This window comes from Cervus canadensis, chromosome 5 (genome assembly GCF_019320065.1).
Source record: "Cervus canadensis isolate Bull #8, Minnesota chromosome 5, ASM1932006v1, whole genome shotgun sequence".
NCBI lineage: Eukaryota > Metazoa > Chordata > Mammalia > Artiodactyla > Cervidae > Cervus > Cervus canadensis.
In genome coordinates this window covers 81,937,836-81,964,536 of record NC_057390.1, presented here as the reverse complement: position 1 = coordinate 81,964,536, position 26,701 = coordinate 81,937,836, and the positions used below count along the sequence as shown (strand labels likewise).

Genomic DNA, 26,701 nt, shown 5'->3' with positions numbered 1-26,701 from the left:
GTCCTTAAAAGGACTTGGGAACAACTTGGTCTTTAAACACATCCACATTCATAAGGCTCCAAAGTTAAAAGGTTATCAACAAGTAACTGGACAGCTTATTAAAATGAAAACCAACATTTGTCAAAGAAAAATAAAATCCAGAGTCTCTATCACATATCCAAAAGGACCAATACATAATTTAAAAGTTACCTGAAAGGCAAAAAGAAGAATGTGACTCATCATCAAGAAAAAAGCAGTCAATAGAAAACAGCCCCCAAAGACACTGGATTTATCTAACATATTAAATATCTCTTTCAAATCTGCTCAAAAGCCTAGAAGAAAGTATGTTAAAGGAAAAAAGGAAACAATAGTTTCAATGAATGAACAGAAGGAAAAACCAACAGAAAAATGGAAACTATTAAAAAAAAAAAACCAATTGGAAATTCTATAACTGAACAATAACTAAAATGGAAAATTCTTTGGATGGGCTTAACAGAGACTGGAGATAAAAGGACATTCAGTATGTGAGAGAGGTTCAAGAGGGAGGGGTAGCCTATGGTTGACTCATGTTGATAGGAACCAACAACATGGTAAAGCAATTGTCCTCCAATTAAAAATAGACAAATTTTTTTAAAAAGAAAATTTAGTAAACCTAAACACAAATCAATCTGAAGAATAAAGAGAAAAATGAATAAATGAAAATGTATACAGACTCAGAGGAGAACAATGGCAACCCACCCCAGTACTCTTGCCTGGAAAATCCCATGGACGGAGGAACCTTGTAGTCTGCAGTCCATGGGGTGGCTAGGAGTCAGACACGACTAAGCGACTTCATTTTTACTTTTCACTTTCATTCACTGGAGAAGGAAATGGCAACCCACTCCAGTATTCTTGCCTGAAGAATCCCAAGGATGGGGGAGCCTGGTGGGCTGCCATCTATGAGGTTGCACAGAGTCAAACACGACTGAAGTGACTTAGCAGCAGCAGCAGCAGCATACAGACTTAGGGGGCTATGAGACAATCTTAAAGTCTAAAGTACGTGCAAATATAAAAGGGCTAAACATACAATTCATAGGCAGAAATTATCAATTAATTAAAAAGCAGCATTGGTGGTACAGTGGTGAGCATAGTTGGCTTCCAGAATTAATTAAATAGCAAAACATAGCCTCATATATTTTAAATATAAGATCCAACATGTTAAAAATAAAAAGATAGAAAAGGACAAACCATGCAAACAGCAAGGATGAGAAAGTAGAAAAATATTAATAATAGACAAAATAGACAATAAGGTAAAGAGATAAAGAAGATAACTCAGAAAAAAAGGAAGTATAATTCATCAGGAAGACATTAAAAATTCTAAATATGCTTGCATCTAATAAATGAGCTTAAAACTTCATGAAGCAAAAATTGACAGAACTAAAGAAAGAAGCAGGCAAATCCTAATTTCAGCTGGAAATTTTAACATCCCTTTTCAGTACTTAATATAAGAAGTAAATAAAACATCAATATGGATCGAAAGAAAATACAGTCCAGGATAAAAACTGCTCAATCATATTATAATTACAAAGGTTTTTATATCAATGCGTTATATCACTCTTAAAAAATATTTTGGAATTTAAAGTATTTTGACATAAGTTTACATGAAAAGAATCCTATATGCAAAGGGCCAAATTAATTATGATGAGGGTCACAGATTATATCCATTTTGTATATCAAACTATTAACCTGAAATAACAGTTCCTTCTATTTATATGGTGCTATGCCTTTTACAGAATGATGGAAATAAATACACGGGAAAGCAATATGAAAACGTGAGTGCGAGAGTGTGGGATTAGGGAATGAACGATCCTAGTCCATTCCCTTCCCCAGAAGACAGACAAGATTTTTACTTATCAAATTATAGCAAAGCAAATGCTCATGCCAGCAAAGCTTTTAATAAAAGTTCCTTTTTTTTTTTAGTTTGAATGTTATTAAAAAGAGACAGCTTAAAAAAAAAAAAGAAAAGAGAGACAGCTAAGGTACTCTCTCTTCTGTACTTATGCCATTCTTCAAACATTCACTTATTCTAAGAGCAAATTAGATTTTGAATGTTTCTTAACTTCATTAGAGAAAGCAATCATATAACAGTAATAACCAATCAATTTATACTGATTGGTTTATACCCTAATTGATTGATTTATACCCTAATATTATTTATGCCTGATCCAGACTATGACAAGAGTTTTAAGAATCATGCTATATAGAACAGGAATACCAAAGAACGCTCAAACTACTACACAATTAGGTTCATTTCACATGCTAGCAAGGTAATGCTCAATATCCTTCAAGCAAGGCTTCAACAGTACATGAACCGAGAACTTCCAGATGTACAAGCTGGATTTAGAAAAGGCAGAGGAACCAGAGATCAAACTACCAGCATCCATTGGATTATAAAAAAAAAAGCAAGATGATTCCAGAAAAACATCTGCTTCATTGACTACACTAAAACCTTTGACTTGTGGATCACGACAAATGAGAAAATTCTTAGAGATGAGAATACCAGACCACCTTACCTGCATCCTGAGAAACTTGAATGCAGATTAAGAAGCAACAATAACAGGACATGGAACAACAGACTGGTTCCAAATTGGGAAAGGAGTACATCAAGGTTATATACAGTCACCCTGCTTATTTAAATTATATGCAGAGTACATCATGAGAAATGCTGGGCTGGATGAAGCACAAGCTGGAATCAAGATGGCCAGGAGAAATATCAATAACCTCAGGTATGCAGATGACACCACCCTAATGGCAGAAAGCAAAGTGGAACTAAAGAGCCTCTGGAAGAAGGTGAAAGAGTAGAGTGAAAAAGTTGGCTTAAAACTCAACATTCAAAAAACTAAGATCATGGCATCAGGTCCCATCACTTCATGACAAATAGATGGGGAAAAAATGGAAAGAGGGGACAGACTTTATTTTCTTGGGCTCCAAAATCACTGTGGACAGTGACTGCAGTCATGAAATTAAAAGACGTTTGCTCCTTAGAAGAAAAGCTATGACAAAACTAGACAGTGTATTATAAAGCAGAGACATCACCTTGCCAACAAAAGTCCATCTAGTCCAAGCTATGGTTTCTCTAGTAGTCATATACGGATGTGAGAGTTGAACCATAATGAAGGCTGAGCACCAAAGAACTGATGCTTTTGAACTGTGGTGCTGGAGAAGACTCTCAAGAGTCCCTTGGACAGCAAGGAGATCAAACCAGTCAATCTTAAAGGAAATCAACCATGAATATTCACTGGAAGGAGTGATGAGGAAGCTGAAGCTCCAATACTTTGGCCACCTGATGCAAAGAGCCAACTCACTGGAAAAGATCTGATGCTGGGAAAGATTGAGGGCAGGAGGAGAAGAGGGCAGAGGATGAGACAGAGGATGAGATGGTTGGATGGCATCATCGACTCAATGGGTATGAGTCTGAGCAGAGATTGTGAAGGATAGGGAATCCGAAGTGCTGCAATCCATGGGGTCACAAAGAGTCGGACACAACTGAGTGACTGAACAACAATGAACAGAAACTAAAAGATATTTGTTAGCTACTAAGAAACAGTTAAACATTTATTTATGCTTAATCTCTTATATATGAAATTAATTAAACAAACAAAAACAAACCTAGAAGGACCCATTCATTCAAATAAACAAAAACACAGGCATAAGATGATTTTCTGAACATGTGAAAAATACTTGTTGACTTCATTCTTGGTGATTATGCAAAACTGTTTCCCTTTCTATGCTTCTAAAATGCTTATGATAATCCAATATCATAATTAGTAGTATATATGTCTGTTTCATAAGTTCCTTTAAAAACAGAATACAGGCTTTCATTTGTGAGGCTGCAAAGTGGTTAGCACAATGTTGGAATTATCCAATTCAACAAAGTTAAGAAAATTATAGCTTTATGAGGTTTCTGTGATAGCTCAGTTGGTAAAGAATCCACCTGCAATGCAGGAGACCCCAGTTCGATTCCTCAGTTGGGAAGATCTCCTGGAGAAGGGATAGGCTACCCACTCCAGTATTGTTGGGCTTCCCTTGTGGCTCAGCTGGTAAAGAATCTGCCTGCAATGAGGGAAAGTGGGTTCAATCCCTGGGTTGGGAAGATCTCCTGGAGAAGGGAAAGGCTACCGACTCCAATAATCTAATATCATAATTAGTCCTGTGTATGTCTGCTTCATAAGTTCCTTTAATAACAGAATAAAACTTTCATTTGTGAGACTGCCAAGTGGTTAGCACAATGTTGGAATTATCCATTTCAACAAATTTAACAAAATCATAGCTATATAAGATCTATAAAACTTTTAATAAATAAAGAAAACTTGGTTAGACACTAGTTAATGAGGCCTGAATTTCATCTAAGGACACTTTAGGACACTTTACAGGCTCAAAGCACATGAGACAGAAACCACTGGCTTGCAGACTTTGACTTGATCTACAGGACAAACATTAAGAGGCAACAGTTGTATTCATGCCAAATGTCTGCCTCATACCTTAAAATACATTGGTACTAGTATTACAAAGTAGTACAATAAAGCATTGTTATTTTAGGAAAGCTGGCTTCCATTGACCTTCCTTGTGAGGATATCTCCTTCTGAATGATTCTATTATAATCTCCCTTAGCAACTCTGTACATTCCCCTTTGTTCTCTAGCTTTCTTCTTTATTCAATATGGATGGATAAACAGTCAGATACACTGGTGATTCATTATCGCACTGTACAGAGAGTACTGCTTAAAAGCATGGACACAGATGTCAACAAACCTGGGCAAAAGTCCCAGCTATTTGCAAACGATGTGGCCTATTCACTTAACCTCTCTAAAGTTCGGTGAATTCATCTACTTAAGAATCTCATAGAACTGTTGCAAAGATAAAATAAGATAATGAATATAAACACTTAGCACACAGAACATAGTCCACAAAAATGTTAACTAATTCCACCATAGCCAAATGAAACTCAGTTCATTGTATTATGAAGCTTTACATATGTCTCCCCTATGTCACTAATCTATGGTTACCTAAAGGACAAAAATGTCGTCTTTCTTCCAATGTTTCTATTTGTTAGTGAAAAGAATACTATATTCCTTGTTTCTAATTTTAAAAGTGGATGAGTGCAATGACTCTATATAGAGGAAAAAAAGGTTAAAAAGTAAGGTAACAAGGGTCAAAACAGTTAACAGTTTTATTTCGGCTGATAGAATTCTGAGAGATTTTTATTTTCTTATATTTATGTTTTCTACAGCTAATATATACTTTTTAAAAAAAACTTTAGGTAGATGAAACATTCTTAAGTGTAGCTAGAGACATGCTTGGAAAAATCCTAAAATGGACCTTGAGGTCCTAGAACACTTATGGACAAAAACTTCTGAAAATCATTCTAACCAAAATTTCCCATTTGAGGCTTTAAAATTGATTTCTAATGTAAAACTTATAATAGATTATTTTTACAATAAGACTCAATGCATCTATCTGACAGATTTGGAATAGTTATTCTGTGCCGCTGAGGTTTCCACTGAAGATGGAAGGAGGGAGATAATTTTAACAAATCAGAAATAACCTTATAACTAGAGAGGAGCCTGTTTTATTCCCAAAGAGGACTAAAAAATCTGTCAAGTATTAGAGACTCATTCCCCACATGCCCTTTCTTTCTGGTTGGTTCCACATTAAAATTTTAGTTTAAAATCATTTAAATTAAAAGCAAGTCAGTAGGAGATTTAGAAAAAAAAAATCCTCATTTCATATCAGCCTTGAGTGGACAAAGTGAACAGCATAATGGAAAATAAGAGTAAAAAAAAGATTAATTGATGTCTTAAAAGAGAGCCTAGATAGCCAGGATGAACACTTCCTGCTTCAGTCAGTAGACAAGTGAGCCATAAAATACCAAGGTATGTACAATAAATACATTTTAGAAGGATCAATTTACCATCAGTTAGTATTAGACAGATCTATACTTCCGATTTTTCATATACCTCATCATAGAGAAGTGGGGAAATAAAGAAAACAGAATGAAGCAAAACATGTATGTTAGAAAAGCACTACAGTTGATTTTATCATACCCAAGTTGGGGGAGAGAGTGGTATGTGAAAATACAAGGATATGAATTATGGGGAAAACAGTCTGCCAAACAGTCACATGGGTTCAGCTGAGCTTAGGTGACATGAATTTGCAGAAGATTTAATAAGCATAGTCTTGGTATTTTCTCCATCAGCACTTCCCAATCCAAAATCAATAGTAAAACAGTGAAACTATTAGCAGAAGTAAAAAACAAAGCAGGCCCTCATACTTGACTAGGTATCTTGGAGAAAGGTGAATATCCCCCAAAAGTGGAGAGACTGGAGAAACATTATGAGCAGAACTTACGGAAAAATTAAATATAAGAAATAAGGGGAAGACAAATCAATAATGACCCCTAATTTGGGGGTTTGAGCATCAACTGGGTTGTTGCTAAAGCCATTTATTTATTAAGATGGGAAAGTAAGAGAAGGAACAGATTTGGTGAGGAAGAGCAAACTTAGAGAAGGAATCAAGCATTCTAATTCACGTTTTAGATGTCTGTGATACATCTTAATGGAGAAGTCACAATAGCAACAACAGCTGATATTTACTGGATATCTATAATGTGCTAGGTCCATGATAAGTACCACATATGTATAATATAATTTAGTACTCACAAAAATATCTTATAAAAGTCCTATTATTAGTGCCACTCGAAGATAAAAGAAATGAAAGCTCTGATGACAGGAAACCTATGTACCAAAGAATGGAAACAAAAGTGGATGACTTTGACTCTTTTCCACAGTACCAGAGCATTTTCTGCAAAAATACCTATTAAAATTGAACATTAAACTACCTTAATTATTAAAAACATGTTTTGTTAAGCCAATATGTGAAATGAATAGGGCTTCCCTGATGGTTCAGTGGTAAAGAATCTGCCTGCCAATGCAGGGGACATGGGTTTGATCCCTGATCCAGGAAAGATTTCACATGTCAGAGCACCTAAGCCCATGCACCACAACTATTGAGCCTGTGCTCTCTAGAGCCGGGGAATCAAGCCCTAGAGCCCACGCTCCACAATAAGAGAAGCCACGAAAATAACAAGCCCAAGGACTGACCCTAAAGAGTAGCTCCTGCTCACCACAACTAGGGAAAAGCCCACAGAGCAGCAAAGACCCAGCACAGCCAAAAATAAACAAATTTTTAAAAAGAAATGAGTATGTGAGTCTTTAAAAGGAACTTAACTGCTTTTCCAGGAAGGCTTCAATTTTATCCTATAATCTATTACCTATTTACTATGTGTCAGACACTATTCTAGATCTTTTCCATATATTAGCTCATTTAACACTCATAGCACTCTATGATAATGAACTATTATTATCTTCTTTTTACAACTGAGAATACTGAGTCACAAAGTGGGTGGGTCGTTGAGAGGTCTCACTCCAGAGTCCATGATCTTAATCAATATGCTATACTGAATCATATTATGTTCCACAAAAGTTAGATGTGATAAAATATTCCAAAAGAACAGAATCCAAAAACAATAAGGATTTTATACGTAAAATCATCTATTGTTACCAACTTTTCATGATATAAAAACAGAAGTTAAATATACATCTTGGTAGATAGAAAAAAAAAAAAAAAACCAACCATAAGACAACAAGATAAACAAATTCTGCCTTCCTGGGATGATAGAAGTTTTCAACCCACAAAAAAATGACTCTTCTGATGAGGAAATCTACACCCAAGTAAGTTAAATGACTTGTCACTTTCCTGGTTCATGCCACTTTCACAAGTACTCCCTCTGTATTTTGACTCCCATTCCATCCACACTTCTTCACGTGGCCAACCCCTTTAACTTAACTGTCACTATCTCACAGCAAGAGCATTCCCAACTTCCCAATCTGAATAAGGCACATTCCGCCATTATTCTCTTTCATAGCATACAGATCTTTTCCTTCATAGTGCTTATCATAAGGTAAAATTCTTCATCTCTTGCACAAAACTACCACTCTCAGCAACTCTGTGTGTGTGTGTGTGTGTGTGCGCGCGTGTATGTGCTCTAAGTCACTTCAGTTGCTTCCAAGTCTTTGCAAGAGGCTATGTTACTGTATCTTTGGGGCTCCGCTGGTGGCTCAGATGGCAAGGGGACTTCCCTGGTGGCTCAGACCATGAAGAATCTGCCTGCAGTGTCAGAGACCTGGGTTCGATCCCTGGGTCAGGAAGATACCCTGGAGAAGGGAATGGCTACCCACTCCAGTATTCTTGCCTGGAAAATTCCATAGACAGAGGAGCCTGATGGGCTATAGCCCATGGGGTCGCAAAGAGTTGGACATGATTGAGTGGTTATTCTATTATATCTTTAGAGGCTAGCACAGCTCCTGGAACATAACAAATCCAGATTAAATATTTCATTGATAGATACAGATAAATGTGCCATTTTATATCTGATAATTAACTGCTAACGTTTACTAAGTGTTTACTATAACTGTTCCAAATGCTTTATATATATACTGTCACATTTACTTCTTTCATGTAATCCCATGAGGCATAGATGCTATTGTTATCTTCATTAACAGATTAGAAACTTAAGGCATGGAGAGATTAAGTAACTTGTCTGACATCACAGCTAGTCAGCAAGAGTCAGAATTCAACTTTAAGCAGCCTGACTCTAGCTCTTACACTATGGAATAGCTGCTATGACATACCAGAGTTACTTTTACAATGAGAATCTTTGTAGAAACTGAATGGTATGTCCTCTGTGATAATGTATTTTTAACTTGACCAGAAAAAGCATTTCACAAGGGAAGACACAGTTGCACCCACTACTGTAAAACTTTCTTCATATGACTAGAAAAACATAATCATAAAAATATGCCAAACATGGAACATTCCCTACACATCTGCCTAATTTATTACCACATACAAATCAACTTCAAAAGGCAATGGGAAAAGCACCTGGACTTTTCCTTTTTATTCTCACCCTTCTTTTGAAGAGTCCCTGCTTAAGGTAACAACCAAGAACTAAATCCAAAACAAACATGTACAAGCTCTCAGGTCAGGTCATCAGATTAATGGAATGTTAAAATAATTTTCATTTTTAAAAACATTTAACTTTGTTTCTGCATATTTTGTGGCCAAATGAAATACAGGATGGAAATTAACAACAAAAATAGAAGACTTCTTCAACATATTAAATTTTAATGATCAAGTTAACCTAACACACAACAGTGACCACCCTGTCACCAAAACATGACAAGTCAAGGTCTGTCATATTTCTCTCCAAAAATACAATGTCAAATTCTAGGGTCTCTTCCATAATCATATAGCATGAAGAAACAACGTACCTATGTGATATGACTTCTATATCAAACAGCAAATAATGACAATGGTTAACACTCAGAGAATACTACAACCAGGCTTACTTTTTAAATTCATTTAGTTTTCCTATAACGACCTCCATGACACAGGTATTACTATCAGCATTCTACAGATTGGAATTCAGAGTGATTGAGAAATCTGCCTGTACTCATGGTCTTTTGAGTTAGGCCATGGCAGAGCTAAGATTCAACTACTTTATAATTTCCCTCTCTTCTAGAAACTTTCATATGAACTGTCATGTAACTTAATCTCCCACCCTACCCACTAGAGCACTCTGCTAGCTGAAGCTTCAGCACTTCCACTAAGAACAAAAAATAAAACAAAACCTCTTTACTTTCCAAGGCAGCCCATTCCTAAAATCTACTCCAAATCAACGTCTCAATTCATTCAATAATACCCTAGGTGGCATTATTTCAAGTCCCTGAGCATTATTTGTCCCTTGATACTCTCCAACAACATGTCTTTTAAAACAAGGCAACATGTTTCGATGCTGTTCTCTCAGATCATCCCACCCTTGCCTTCTCCTATAGAGTCCAAAAGTCTGTTCTATACATCTGTGTCTCTTTTTCTGTCTTGCATATAGGGTTATCGTTATCATCTTTCTAAATTCCATATATATGCGTTAGTATACTGTATTGGTGTTTATCTTTCTGGCTTACTTCACTCTGTATAATGGGCTCCAGTTTTATCCATCTCATTAAAACTGATTCATATGTATTCTTTTTAATGGCTGAGTAATATTCCACTGTGTATATGTACCACAGCTTTCTTATCCATTCATCTGCTGATAAAAATAATTGAGGAAAAAAAATAAGAAATAAAACAAGGCACCAGAGCATCTAGATTGAGTTAAATATTCAGAGATGAGCCAATCACCTCAAATTAGAGAAAATCTATCTGTATTATCTCAGAAATTTATTAAAGAAGTCCAAACTTTACTATTTTGGTAGCCATATCATCAATGGTTTTTGCCTGGTCTACATTCAAGAATAATAATTCTTTAATATACTGTTTAGCAATCTATTCCTTGAATTCTTCATATCCAACTGGTAATCATTCTGGTTAAATTTCATTTATTCCATTTGGCTAATTATCTCCCCAGTTGATTTCTGGGGTTTGGCTCATCTTCTAAAATCATCCTCACACTTCAGTTTTAACTCATCTACAAAGTTATTCAACCTGTCACCACTGCCTAAATATAAGTCATTAATAAAATGTTTAATAGGAGAGGAAAGAATTCTAAAAACTGTCCCTGGGGATCTGTGTCCAAGGAACCAGTTGAACCATGCCTTCAACAGTTATTAACTTAGTTTTAAAGCTCTCTACCCATATGCTTATTCAGTATTTCTCCAGATATTCACAAGTATGTCAGACTTTTCAAATATCTTATAGATATATACTACATCTATTGTACTATCTTGATCTACAAGTTCAATAAGCCTATCAAAGAGACAAGAGATGAAAGAAAAAGACAGAGGTTACTCTGTCATGATATATTCCTAGAGAAACCCATGCTAGCACACAGTTTTCCTGGTGCTCCAGCAAGGAGAATAAAGCACTATTACGTTAAAAACAGAATTTGACTCTTATAGTTTAACTATAAGAAAAAGAAAAGAGAAGTTCCATATTCAGGTGATGAAAAAAGAAATTATTACATTACTGTTCCTCATATAATAATATAAATAAAATGTCTGAAATGTCTGCAAACATTTATAAGTATTTCTAGTGCTATCACTTTGCCCTGCAAAGGCAAGTTTTACATTTTCTTTCAAATATTAAAATGCCTTTGCTGGGTTTTTCATATTAAATGTCACCTAATTAGGCAGAGACGTTATGAATCTGAACATACTAAATAAAAACACAGTAGTTCTGAAAGAATATTAACTACTAAGCAGATCATGGCCTTATTCTAAATCCCAGTGTTTTAGAGTTGTAAAAGACCTGGTATTCAGATTATAATTATCTCCTTTCATAGATGAAGATACCGATGCGCTTAAGAGATGAAATGATGAAACTCATAAAGCTAATTTTCTGGCATGGTTGGACACAGAAATAAGATCCACTCTAGGGCCACTGATAAATGTTTCACAAGACCATGTCATCAAAACAAATAATAAAAAGAACAAAACAAATTCTTTCTTACCAACTGGACTTCACCAAAAGCACCTCTTCCGATAACTTTTACAACATCGTAGTCTTCCGCCTTCATCTGTAAACCTCTAATCTTTTTCACAATTTTCTCATCTACAATAAAAAGATCACCATAATATCAATCACCATATTTATAAACAACATTTTAAAATAATTACCATATTGGTAAGCAAATATATATTTCAAAGATTGGGTTTAGTTTTCAGCTAAATTTATCAGTTTTTAAATGCTGTTGTTTAAAAATCTAAGACACATAAACTTTACATCAAAGGATGAAAACTCTACATATAAGACTACCAAAAAAGCAGTATTTAAGCAATGCTGTTTCCAACTCTGTTGTGTAGCAAGTTAGATGACAGCTAAAACGGTGATGACCCAAGCAATCCTGGAGTACACTCTAAATCATGGCAGAAAGGTGCTACCAAGTTATACAAGGTTAATCTTCATAATGAATTCTGGTAGCCTATTTCTTTGAAAAACATTAATCACATGTTGTATATTTGATAACTATAGGTAAGTTTTTAATTAGGAAAATAGCCCAGACTCTGATAATTCCAAATTAAAAAGCTTACTGTGTGCACATAAAGTGTACACAATTATTTTGAGAATTTCTAATTCTCAGAATTCAATTCATTCACAACTTCACTGCAACATCAATACTGATAAATATTAAAAGTTATTAAAAGTTACCACATTTATGGCAATAATTGTTATCACACTATCTTTATTTAACTAGACTGAAATATCTACATTTAAACAAACATAAAGCTCATTTAGTCTTCTGGGTAACGTAAAGCTAAGTCTTCAGTTTAGTTTAGTCTCTCAGTCATGTCTGATTGCAACCCCATGGATTACAGCACACCAGGCTTCCCTGTCCATCACCAGCTCCCAAAGCGTGCTCAAACTCATGACCATCGATTTGGTGATGCCATCAACCATCTCATCCTCTGTCATCCTCTTCTCCTCCTGCCTTCGATCTTTCCCAGCATCAGGGTCTTTTCAAATGAGTCAGTTCTTCTAATGAGGCGGCCAAAGGATTGGAGCTACAGCTTCAGCATCAGTCCTTCCAATGAATATTCAGAACTGATTTCCCTTGGGATTGACTGGCTGGATCTCCTTGCAGTCCAAGGGACTTTCAAGAGTCTTCTCCAACACCACAGTTCAAAAGCATCAATTCTTCGGTGCTCAGCCTTCTTTATGGTCCAACTCTCACATCCATACATGATGACTGGAAAAACCATAGCTTGGACTAGATGAACCATTCTTGCAAAGTAATATCTCTGCTTATATCTAGGTAGGTCATAGTTTTTCTTCCAAGGAGCAAGCATCTTTTAATTTCATGGCTGCAGTCACCATCTGCAGAGATTTTGGAGCCCCAGAAAATAAAGTCTGTCCTTCTTTCCATTGTTTCCCCATCTATTTGCCATGAAGTGATGGGACCTGATGCCATGATATTAGTTTTTTGAATGTTGAGTTTTAAGTCAGCTTTTTCACTCTCCTCCTTCACTTTCATCAAGAGGCTCTTTAGTTCTTCTTCACTTTCTGCCATAAGGGTGGTGTCATCTGCACATATGAGGTTATTGATATTTCTCCCGGCAATCTTGACTCCAGCTTGTGCTTTCCATTTCACATGATGTACTCTGCATATGAGTTAAATAAGCAGGGTGACAATATGCAGTCTTGACATACTACTTTCCCAATTTGAAACCAGTCCATTGTTCCAAGTCCAGTTCTAACTGTTGCTTCTTGACAGGTTTCTTAAGAGGCAGGTAGTGTGGTCTGGTATTCCCACCTCTTTAAGAATTTCCACAGTTTGTTGTGATCCACACAGTCAAAGGCTTTGGTGTAGTCAATAAAGCAGAAGTAGATGTTTTTCTAGAATTCTCTTGCTTTTTCTTTTTCAAGCTAACTCTCTTAGCTTGCTGAAAAAAGCAAGCTAAGTTTAGATTTATTAATATTAGCTGAAAGCTTCTCTTGGAACGGTCATAAATGACCTGTTCTGAAAATGTTAAATAGTCTTAATTTATACAAAATTTTGAACTTTACCTATTTCACATACTTTAATTGGTTTTCCAATTTTGGCTTGAAAATAAAGAATATTAGTATTTAAATATATCAGGTGGCAAACTAAAAATATTTAATAATTTAAAAGTTTGTGGACTGTAATGATATTAAACATAAATCTCTCATCAAAAGTAGAGTTATGTGATCACATATGAAGTTTACACATACTTACATCTATTTAAGAAATTATCTATATTTTTGTTTTTCCTCAAAGCAGGAAAATCCAAATCAAGGACCAAAGAATTTAAGCCATCCTGTTTAACAAAAAATAAACAGAGGGAAAAAAAGTTATTACAATTTTCAAGCATTCAAGACAAAAAGCCTTTAAATTTCACTGTGCTACTCTCACTAAATAAATGTCAATCCACTTTGATCTGAAACTGCCCAGTCCAATAGCTTTAAATAGTTTCCTAACTTCTGCCAGAGAATATTAGGGTTGATCAGATCATATTTTCCACTGTACTTTTAGCCAATAGAAAAAGGTCATTTTAAAATGTACATCCACTATTATTTCTTGTGAGTCAGATATTTTTTCTCTCTGAATATCCAGTAAAGTTTTACAAAGCTTTTAACTTTAAGAAATATACCTAGAATAAGTTTTAGTTCCCATTCATTCAACAAGCATTAACTGTGTGCCTAGTGCATGGAAAGAACAGAAAATCTAAAAATAAGTGAGACATTCAACTCTCCTTACCCTCAGGAAAGTGACGTTCAAAACTAAATTTCCCTTAAAAACATGAAAACAGGATGAGGCATTTTCAGGTTTCTATTTTTTTCTTTAAGTTTTCTGTATTTTCTAGACTTTCTACAAGCATGCATTAAATTTATAATCAAAATAGGAAAAAGTACATATATGTAACTTGGTGGGAGTGAAAAAAACTAATAAGAAACAAACCAAGTCTCAAATTACTCAATGGAGGGGATATGCTTATGAAGGAAACAGTATTTCTAAAACACTGGGTCATATATTGCTTCATCCCCAAGTAACTCCAAGGAAGGCAAAAAAAGACATATTCTCATTTAAAAAAAAAACAAATTACAGTTTAGAAAGATTAAGCCACTTTGGCAAGCCCAAGGTCTAGCTATTAGAAAATGATGTAGCAAAATACTTCCTAAGTCTTAGAGATTCAATATACTTAACTCATCTCCCTCATTTCAACCACCAGTGGAAGCTTGGAAGGGTAAAGAAGGAAGCTAAAGGATTGCAGAAAACGAAACGGTAATAAAGAGAGATTTTAAGGATCTGGGTAGGAAGAAAATGTGGGGAAAATCACATGGAAAACTTAGAAAGGAAATTTGCATTTTTACTTTACTAATTCTAGAAAAACTGCACATATTATGTTTATTTACAAGTAATATTTCATGTTTTCAATTTCTGTTCTTTAAGAAACATGTCAACACTTTGTGAAAATATTCTATAGAGAATGGTGTAGAGGTGATAACAGTAAGCCATAAATATTTTTAATCACAATGAACACTATCTATATCCCACTGATATCATTAATGCAGATACATTGAAAGGATAGTGATTCTTTCCAACTGAAAGAAAAGAATACATTAAAAATTAACATACAAATTCCAGTCAAGTTGATACTGTTACATTCACATTTTGACACCCTCCCTTCATCCTCAATCCACAAATTCCCTCTCAAGGATAGCTGAACTACTTTTCATACTAGCATTTTAGCATACTAGGCTATTTCTAAGTACCAAAATATCAATATATCTTCGTTGGTATAATTTTGATATTTTAATAAGTTTAAAATGCAAAATCTGAATCACATATTTTTAGATATATCCAGATTTATACTCTGTGTTAACATTTCAAATCAAAAAGGGTACATGCATTTGAAAGATCCTCTACAATAGGACCTCAATTAATCTCCACAACGAAGAAAACATTTAAATTGACAGGCAGAAGCTTCTATTAACAAGAATATTCTCCTCTAGTTCAGACTTTCCCAAGAAACATCATTTGTACACTTCATACTGTCTCCATGTACATATAATGAAGACAAAAGAAAACTTTCTTTGAAACAAAACTACAGCTTGACATCAATAAAAGGACTGAATCCTTGCTTACCTTACAGCCTCCCCAAAAGTCATCACAGAGAGATGGAGTTCCATAAAGAATAAACAAACAGAAAAAAAAAAAACTAGAAATAGTTTATAAATATTTTCCCATAATATCTCCCACTAGTGTATACAGTCAGAGCTTTTTCAGCAGTTGGAACACTTGAGCAGTAGCTCAACTCAGTGGTAATACTATTTTGTTTTTGTAAACCATTCTTTAAAGATCAAATACTATTTCATTTGCACATTAAGGGGTTTTTTTTGGTAGCATTTATTTTTGAATAATACTAATAGTTTAATTTGCTAATAATTTACCTCAGAAGAGATCGCAGGGGTAAATATATTTACATCTATACTTCTACATTTATAAATTTCTACACTTGAAACTTATTCTACTTAGTACTATTTTTAAGAAATAAATACTGAATTATTAAAAGATACCAGTATTTTCAGCATATGAAACTGATGCTGAGATCAAGTTGCTGCATTAGCTCAAGACTTGATTAAAACCCTATGTCTATGATCATCCTCGTTAAGCAGTTTCATATAAACCTTAGGAGGTAATTTTTTTTTAACACTGATTCTTAGAAAGTGATACTAAAACTGAGATAAAGAAACTTTAAAAAATAAAACATATTAAAGAAAAGCCTACAACCAAAACTTCAAAGCAATGAAGAAAATTAACACTATTTGTCACTTTCCCTACTTTCAAATGCATAGAAATGACAGGAGAAATTTAAAAGTTGTAGCCCCACTGCAAGTGGAAAAAAAACACCATCACCACAAAGTATTCAAGAATGAGAAAGAAAAATGTCAAGCAATAAGTAGAAGCTAGAGTTGCAAAGATCTACTGGATTTCAGTGCAGAGAGCAGTAAGACCAAAGACTGAGAATTAAAAGAACCTAATGGACAAAATGTTTCCCCAAGATCAATTACTGGGAAAAGAGTAGCTGGAGTGAAAAACCCCAGCTCCAGCTCCTAAAAGACATTAAAAAAAAAAAAATCTTACTGTCCAACTTTTATATGAAACTGCATAAGGAGGAAGATCAGACATAGCTTTCAAATAAATCTTAAGCTAAGCCCTCAGAGCATGCCCACTTACCAGATCTCCCATATTTCTAATATCTTTGGCTAATAATATGGGAATCAGCTCCAGTAATAACTTGGGTTTTCTGCATGTAGAAAGTTAGCAACACAGGAAGGCAGTGATTTATCCTACTGTCTTTCTGAATAAACAGATACAGGTCAACATCCAATTTTTCTCATTACAATTATTATGGCAGGAGAAAAAAATATGTATAAAACAACCTATTTTCCTAACTTTTCCTGAACACAAATAATAAAATGGGAGACTAGAAATCTCTTCAAGAAAATTAGAGATACCAAGGGAACATTTCATGCGAAGATGGGCACAATAAAGGACAGAAATGGTAAAGACATAACAGAAGCAGAAGAGATTAAGAAGTGGCAAGAATACAAAGAAGAACTGTACAAAAAAAGGTCTTAATGACCTAGATAACCACAATGGTGTGGTCACTCACCTAGAGCCAGACATCCTGGAGTATGAAGTCAAGTGGGCCTTAGGAAGCATTACTACAAACAAAAATAGTGGGGGTGATGGAATTCCAGCTGAGCTACTTAAAATCCTAAAAGATGGTGCTGTTAAAGTGCTGCACTCGATATGTCAGTAAATTTGGAAAACTTAGCAGTGACCATAGGACTAGAAAAGGTCAGTTTTCCTTTCAATCCCAAGGAAAAGCAATGCCAAATAATGCTCAAACTACCATACAATTGCACTCATCTCTCACGCTAGTAAAGTAACGCTTAAAATTCTCCAAGCCAGACTTCAGCAATACGTGAACCATGAACTTCCAGATGTTCAAGCTAGTTTTAGAAAAGGCAGAGGACCCAGATATTAAATAGGCAACATCCACTGGATCATCAAAAAAACAAGAGAGTTCCAGAAAAACATCTATTTCTGCTGGACTGCTTGACATCTATTTGACTATGCCAAAGCCTTTGACTATGTGGATCACAATAAACTGTGGAAAGTTCTGAAAGAGATGGGAATACCAGACCATCTGACCTGCCTCTTGAGAAACCTGTATGCAGGTCAGGAAGCAACAGTTAGAACTGGACATGGAACAACGGACTGGTTCCAAATAGGAAAAGGAGTACATCAAGGCTGTATATTGTCACCCTGCTTATTTAACTTCTATGCAGAGTACATCATAAGAAACACTGGGCTGGGGGAAGCACAAGCTGGAATTAAGATTGCTGGGAGAAATATCAATAACCTCAGATATGCAGATGACACCACCCTTATGGCAGAAAGTGAACAAGAACTAAAGAGCCTCTTGATGAAAGTGAAAGAGGAGAGTGAAAAAGTTGGTTTAAAGCTCAACATTCAGAAAACTAAGATCATGGCATCTGGTCCCATCACTTCATGGGAAATAGATGGGGAAACAGTGGAAACAGTGTCAGACTTTATTTTTCTGGGCTCCAAAATCACTGCAGATGGTGACTGCAGCCATGAAATTAAAAGACGCTTACTCCTTGGAAGGAAAGGTATGACCAACCTAGACAGCATATTAAAAAGCAGAGCCATTACTTTGCCAACAAAGGTCCGTCTAGTCAAGGCTATGGTTTTTCCAGGGGTCATATATGGATGTCAGAGTTGGACTATAAAGAAAGCTGAGCGCCAAAGAATTAATGCTTTTGAACTGTGGTGTTGGACAAGACTCTTGAGAGTCCCTTGGACTGCAAGGAGATCCAACCAGCCCATCCTAAAGGAGATCAGTCCTGGGTGTTCATTGGAAGGACTGATGTTGAAGCTGCAACTCCAATACTCTGGCCACCTGACGCGAAGAGCTGACTCACTGGAAAGACCCTGATGCTGGGAAAGATTGAGGGCAGGAGGAGAAGGGGACGACAGAGGATGAGAAGGTTGGATGGCATCACCGACTCGATGGACTCGGGTTTGGGTGGGCTCCGGGAATTGGGGATGGACAGGGAGGCCTGGCATCTTGCGGTTCATGGGGTCGCAAAGAGTCAGACACGACTGAGCAACTGAACTGAACTGAACTGGATCATAGAAAAAGCAAGGGAATTCCAGAAAAACACCACTGACCACGCTAAAGCCCTTGACTGTGTGGATCACAATAAACTGTGGGAAATTCTGAAAGAGATGGGAATACCAGATCACTTTGTCTGCCTCCTGAGAAACCTGTAAGCAGATCAAGAAGCAACAGACTGGACTAACGGACTGGTTCCAAATTGGGAAAGGAGTATGATAAGGCTATATACTGTCACCCTGCTTATTTAACTTTTATGCAGAGTACATCATGCAAAATGCTGGGCTGGAAGAAGCACAAGCTGGAATCAAGACTGCCGGGACAGAACAGCATGTATACTATCTATGGTGAAACAGATCACCAGCCCAGGTGGGATGCATGAGACAAGTGCTCGGGCCTGGTGCACTGGGAAGACCCAGAGGAGTCGGGTGAAGAGGGAGGTGGGAGGGGGGATCGGGATGGGGAATAAGTGTAAATCTATGGCTGATTCATATCAATGTATGACAAAACCCACTGAAATGTTGTGAAGTAATTAGCCTCCAACTAATAAAAAAAAAAAAAAAAAAAAAAAAAAAAAAAAAAAAGACTGCCGGGAGAAATATCAATAACCTCAGATATGCAGATGAAACCATCCTTAGGGCAGAAGCAAAGAGGAACTAAAGGGCCTCCTGATGAAAGGGAAAGAGGAGAGTGAAAAAGCTGGCTTAAAACTCAACATTCAAAAAACTAAGATCATACCATCAGGTCCCATCACTTCATGGCAAATAGATGGGGAAATAACAGAAACAGTGAGAGACTTTATTTTCCTGGGCTCCAAAATCACTGTGGACAGTGACTGCAGCCATGAAATTAAAAGATTCTTGCTCCTTAGAAGGAAGGCTATGACAAACCTAGACAGCATAATTAAAAAGCAGAGACATCACTTGCCTGACAAAGATCTGTAAAGTCAAAGCTGTGGTTTTTCCAATAGTCATGTACGGATGTGAGAGCTGGACTGTAAAGAAGGCCTGAGTGCCCAAAAACTAATGCTTTCAAACTATGGTGCTGGAGAAGACTCTTGAGGGCCCCCTGGACAGCAAGGAGATCAATCTTAAAGGAAATCAACCCTGAATATTCATTGGAAGGACTGATGAGGAAGGTGAAGCACCAATACTTTGACCACCTGATGCCAAGAGCTTACTCATTGGTAAAGACCCTGATGCTGGGAAAGACTGAGAGCAGGAGAAGGAGGCGACAGAGGATGAGATGGTTGGATGGCATCACTGATTCAATGGACATGAGTCTGAGCAAACTCCAGGAGATAATGAAGGACAGGGTTAGTCTGGTGTGCTGCTGTCCATGGAGTCACAGAGAGCCAAACACAACTGACTGACTGGACAACAAGTACGAATAAGAATCTCTTGTCAATCAATTTAGACACACTAGTATCACTGGTTTAAAAGGAAAAAGAAAATTACTTAAAAATACTGAACATAAAATCATTCTTAACTGGAACTCACAAATAGCCATAATTTCTCCTACACTCAGTGGGGCTTTCCTCATAGCTCAGTCGGTAAAGAATCTGCCTGCAATGCAGGAGACCCAGGTTTGATTCCTGGCTCAGGAAGATCCCCTGGAGAAGGAAATGTCAACCCACTCCAGTATTCTTGCCTGGAGAATCCTATAGACAGAGGAGCCTGGCAGGCTACAGTTCATGAGATTGCAAGAGTCGGACACGACTTAGGGACTATACCACACCACCACACTCAATGGGAGAAGTTAACAAAACAAACACATATCTGCACTTTATCCTGAGAACCATTTTCCATGGCCAATACCTCTATCTACTTCTACCCCGAGACCCAGAACTATATACGCAAGGATCCACCAAATATCCAATAGACCTCAGAAATCTCCCAAGTTGAGTAAATGTACTCAATGGGAATATATAAGATGATCCACTGAAGTGCAAGAAGAAAATATTACAATTTTGCATATTTAACCTTAAAATGTTTTTGTTTAACAAGGGGGTTTTCAGTAACATCTCACTCTTGTTACCTTTCATTGAATTGTGACATACTACAGCTTACATGTACCCAGACTTTTTTTTTTAATTTACTAGTGGAAAGGTTACCAAGCAGATTAAAAAGCATTCCACTTTAGTGTGTAGACATATGCCAATGTCAAATTGTACAACTTATTGTATATCAATTACACCTCAAAGTGACTATAATGGATTCAATCACAGATTTAAGATAATACCAAAATGCAATTTGTACAAACTGAGAAAAAAAAATGGCAGTTTAATAACTCACCTACTCCTTATATAAGCTCTTAATGCCCAAATTATAAGGCTAAAAATAATACAAGCTAATCATATCACCACCCACAAAGTTAAAAATTATCTAAAGGCTATTTGAAATATGGTGCTACATCCATAATCATTAATGATGAATAAATAATACATACTGCTATAATCTGAATTTCTGTAACAAATTATCCTATATACAAGTGGAAAATAAGGAAATAATTCAAATATTAAGTAAAATATGTGATTTTTTTCCAGGCTGGTAATGTCTTTAAATGATAGGCAAGTTTTCTCAAATTAAAACAGAAAGCCTTAGCAATACAGGATGACATTAAGAAAAAAGCCAAAAATGATGTAGAAATGCCTTACTAAAGTACAAATAAATAGCAGCTTCAAAAACTCTTACACTCATGACATTAAGCTATCTAGTAAGTTTACAAGTGCAGATGAAAAAGCTGAGAAGACATAAATCTCAAAGAAAAAAGCTCAAGCCTCAGGGTTTAAGGCTGCAGATACTCAAATATCTGTGACTGTTGATTATTGCTTTTTGAAATATTTTTGTTAGCATTTTAATTAAAATTTGTATAGGTTCTACACAGTCTGTTCCTACTCTATTATTCTCATAAGCCCTGTTAGTTATGGTACATGGTTTCTGCAGAACACAAAGCTTTTCAGGAATTCATATTTCATGTTAGTGACAAAACAAAGCCAAAGCCACCCCAATTTAAAACCTAAACAACAGGAACATGAAAAAAAAAATCTCTATAATTACTTGCATAATATTTACCTGTGTTCTACCCAGCACTTAATCCATTTTCATTAAACTTAATGATAAATGCTTGAAAGTCTCCTGTATTTTAGTTCTAATTAGTTTTTTAAATTATTTTTAACTTTTTTACTAAAATAAAAAATAATTTTTGTTAGTTTCTTTCACATCAAAAAAAAATTTTTTTTTTAAATTCAGATACCACTGGGAAACACTGGAATTTTTTAATGACTGAAATGTATGAAAATATGGTAAAAACAAAACAAAACCTAAAATCTGTTTTCTTGACAGCAAGTGAGAAAAGAAGAAAAACTCTCTCTGGAAGAAATTCTTGCTACGGGAAGGAGTGTTTTTGAAAAGGATATGTCTGAAATCACAGATAATAAGATGCTTGGCCTATTAAAATTGTTTTTTTCAACTTTCACATCCATGTTTTTAAAACTTGCAAACATAATTTTCTGACCCAGTTAAAGATGTTCAGCCATGTGTTTAAATATAAAAATAAATTATTTCTGATTTGTTTTCAACAACTAGTCTCGATCAGAGAAAACAGAAATTTACGAACCAAATTACAACAATCAATGAGTAGTGTAACTGGTAGGCAAAACCGGAAAATGAGTATTGTGACTTAATAACTGCAGCCACTAATGCGTTGTGCTTCTTCCATTTGTATCCATATGTCTTTGTGAAATTTAAAATATCCTGTCATAGTCCTTAAAAACCCAGTAGCAAAATAAATTGAACTTCAAATCTAATCATCAATTCACTGTACCAACATGAAGCCAAAAATTTTTAATGCAATTAAACACATTTAACTTAGTGAGAAAAGTTTTTGCAGTGTCATAAAATTATCTCACAAATATGCTTATATATTTAGCTTTTACTTTTGAATTCGTTTTATGTGTATTTTATAATGTACATAGTATCTTAAAACATGTACATAAATTATAGAGAAAGAATACCTGAAGATATTTCAAAACTATTCTACTGAAGGAATACAAGATTAAAATTTAGAGATGACAAATTCCTTAAATGTCGGAATTTTTTTTATTATTCTTAAAGGTAAACATTTTAACATATCCAAAACAATTCATATTTTCTCGCTCAAAAGTCATCTACTTTGTTTCTAATAAGCAGTGCCATTTTATGTAAGTCTGATCCAGAAATTCTTTTCTTACTCCCTCACATCAGGTCATTCCCTCTGTACGGCTGATATTTGTTCTAAGGTCTCACGGGTGCTCCCTTCTCCATTCCATTCCCCACTGTGCTTTGCTCAGATTCTGATTTATTACCTACTAACTAGTTTCCTTGCCTTTAATCACCCACTGCTCCTGCACCTCTCCAATCTACTACTGAGCAGTCTATCTAGTCTTTCTGAAATTTAAATCTGCAGCTTTCACGTCCTCCTTAAAATTATTTGACGGCTTACAAATGCTTAGAAAAAAGTCTAAAACCTTTAACTAGCATTCAAAATTCTTTGCCATCTGGCCCCACTAGCCTTCTCCAATCTTATTTCCCATTATTCTACTACTTTACATTCCTATTTGCTCTAGATTTGTACTGTCCAATACAGAAGCCACTGGCTATGTGTGGCCATTGAGCACTTGAATGTGATAGCCTAAATTGAGATATGCTGTAAATATAAAATACAAACTGGATTTCAAAGACTTAGTACCAAAAAGAGAATGTAAAGCATCTCATTAATAATTTTTAATATTGATTACATGCTAAAATTATATTTGGGTTATACTGGAATAAATATATTGTTAACATTAATTTAATCTTTCTAGTTTTTAAATATGGCTACCAGTAAAATTTGGGCTTCCCTTATAGCTCAGTTGGGAAAGAATCTGCCTGCAATGCAGGAGACCCGGGTTTGATCCGGGTCTGGGAAGATCCCCTGGAGAAGGAAATGGCAACCCACTCCAGTATTCGTGCCTGGAGAACCTCATGGATAGAGGAGCCTGATGGGCTACAGTCTATGGGGTCACAAGAATCAAACATGACTTAGTGACTAAATCACTACCATCACCACCACCACCACCAGTAAAACTTAAATTTTATATTTGGTTCACCTTATCTCTATTTGATAACAATCAAATAGATTGTTATCAACAAAACAACAAAATTTTTTTTTGTTGCCTAGACCAACAAAATTTTCACACTGATCTTTCTACCCTCAAAAGTTTGCTTATATCAGTCTTGTACCACAGAACATTCAAAACTTACTAATAACTTGTCAACCATGTACCATGACTGAGTGCTAAGCATAAGAAAATGTTCTGCATGATCATCCCTACTTGCCAAATCTTACCTCTGCTTCAAGACCAGTTCAATTGGTACTTATTTCCATGACACCTTCTTCCTTGATATGCCAGGATAAAAATCTTCCATCTTCCAAACTTTGACACATCACATATTCTTCAGTGAACACGTCACTTTTTACTTAAAATATTTTGCTATACACTGCTTATCACATCTATTAAACTGTAAATTCTTTAAGTACAGAATTTGTCAAATTCATTTGATTCCTCTAATGCTTCTACCATAAAACTTTACATAGATAAAATATGTTCTCAAACATTAAATCAGATATCAAACAAGAGGACTGGTGATACAATTACCTAATATTAAGTAAGTTACACTTACTAAAGCAAGAAAGCAGATATGTATGTTAGTATTACTTACAAAGATATGCAATTCAATTATTGAACTTCTTTTTATGACTGATTTCTTTTACCTTCCTAATCTAGTTGAAACCTTATTTGTTCCCTTGATGACACTACTTACCATAACAACCTTCCCAAATAGTAGAAGCCTGCAAGGTGGGATAAGTGTCCTCTTTGCTCGGAGCAGTCAATCTTAGATCACTCTTCCTCTTTCTGCAAACTCTGAGCTTTGAACCCCATCATCAGCCACCCACCACCCCTTCTTGTGAGCATCCCTGCCCACTATCACTAACTCTCAGTCTCTAAAGATTTTAGCTCCTTGCTGACTGTCAGACTCTCTAACACTCTCTAACCCTGTCAAAATTCTTGGTGATGTCATTATACTACTAGATATCCTAACACCTATTGATTCCTGTGGTCTCCTTAACCTAATCATTAACTGCCACATCTCATAATTTCAATTTTAAACATCCTATTCATTGACTATCAGCTTTTTCTAATACTTCAACAATCTTTTGACTCAAGAGGGACCTTCAGTCCAGATCCTATCATTTCCCACTGTCTTTCATCCTCCCCACTCTTACCCCATCACTCTCACTTAGAACCTCCAAGGACTTCCATCTCATCCAGAGGAAAGCACGGATTCCCTGCTATAAGCTATGAGGCTCTTTATGATCATACTTCACCCACTTAACTGGATAACTCTCAAGCCTCACCTCCTGTTACTTCCATTCTTATTCATGCTACTCCAGCCACACTGGCCTTCTGAAGGTTGTGAAAATGACAACAGGGGCCCCACACAAGGAGGAAGTGGACACAGAGCAGGGAGGCAGCTCAGTAGCTGCCAGGGCCTTCACAAGAAGGTACGCCTGAGCAGCATCACAGTTCTGCGGAGGTGGTGAGCTGGCTACGTACAAAAGAAAGAGCAAATCAATAACTATATAGCAATAGGAACCAGCTTTTCATTTTGAGAGAAGAGATGCAAATATGGGATGGGGGAAGAGTTAGAATGAAAGCATGGTATTGAGAGAACTGGAGGCATCAGTGTAAATTCATGATTTTCAATGTATAAAGACATATGAAAATATATATGTTGATGCTTGACCTGCCCACTGCAAAGGTCTGAGCACAGTAGCCATGAGTAATCTCAATAGCCATGAGCCCACCTACCACCCAGAGTCTTAAAACACTCTTCTCCACTAAAAAAACATTAGGGCTCCTCAGAGAAATAGCTGATCCCAGGAGTAGAGCAGGAAAAATTTTAGATGTGCCTATAGAACCTTGTGCCAAAAGTAAAAAGACGCACAGGTGATAAAACTGCCTAGATCTATACCTATGCATTGTATTGATGCAAATATCCTGATTTTGTTAATGTATTAGTTATCTAATGAGGAAATTAGGTGAAGGGTACACAGGACCATTCTGTACTATTTTTGCAACTTCCTGTGAATTTCTAATTACTTCAAGATACAAGTATTTTAAAAAGTTAAGGGAATTCTCTGGCAATCCAACAGGTAGAACTCCATGCTTCCACTGCAGAGAGCTTGGGCTCTCTGGTCAGGAAACTAAGATCTCACATGCTGTACAGCATGGCCAAAAAAAAGTGTAAATAGATATTAATTAATAGATACATCACTGTATAAATTTAGATATTAATTAATTCTCTTTCTTACAGTAAAATGCCAACTAATAAAAGTAGGAGGAATACGTAGAAGAAGCTATGCTAACTACTATACTATCACCACCTCTAGAAGGACTACTTAAATCAGAATATCACCCTTTGGCAACCACCATGGTAAAAATTATTTTAGGTGAAAAACATCAGTGATGCTAAAACTAGTAGACTGAAGTGGGAATGAAACATGATTTTATGTGGTTTCAAAGTATCTCCCCACACAATACTTATTAATTACATGGACTACAAACTTGATTGACACCATCGCTAATCTAGTGGTCAAAGTTAACACTAAACACAGTTAGATAAACTAACTGTATGCCACGAAAAAATTCATCAAGAAAACAACATCACATCTGTGAAACTGCAGCCAAAATATGTATCCTGGGTCAAATCATCAGGAAACATTAGACAACCCAAATTGAAGGACAGTTTATAAAATGAGTAGCTTATAATCTTCAGTATGGGAACAGAATGAAAAGCAAGAGAGACTGAGGAACTGTTTCAAACTGAGGAGACTAGAGAGACATGAGAGCTGGATCCAATGCATGGGCCTGGATTA

General features: G+C 35.9%; 1 protein-coding gene across 6 annotated transcripts in view; it reads right to left on the bottom strand.

The window, feature by feature from the left end:
• The window catches only part of ROCK2 (Rho associated coiled-coil containing protein kinase 2), a 129,759-nt gene that overhangs the window by 68,767 nt on the left and 34,291 nt on the right, over nucleotides 1–26,701 (bottom strand). For all 6 annotated transcript variants that reach the window (XR_006269537.1, XM_043469342.1, XM_043469340.1 and 3 more), the window contains exons 2-3: nucleotides 13,768–13,849; nucleotides 11,524–11,624 (exon numbers count right to left, since the gene is read on the bottom strand). Coding sequence is in view for 5 of the 6 variants with exons in the window: in XM_043469342.1 (XP_043325277.1) it covers nucleotides 11,524–11,624; nucleotides 13,768–13,849 (183 nt within the window). In the remaining variant the exon portion in view is untranslated. The remainder of the gene's footprint in view (nucleotides 1–11,523; nucleotides 11,625–13,767; nucleotides 13,850–26,701) is intronic.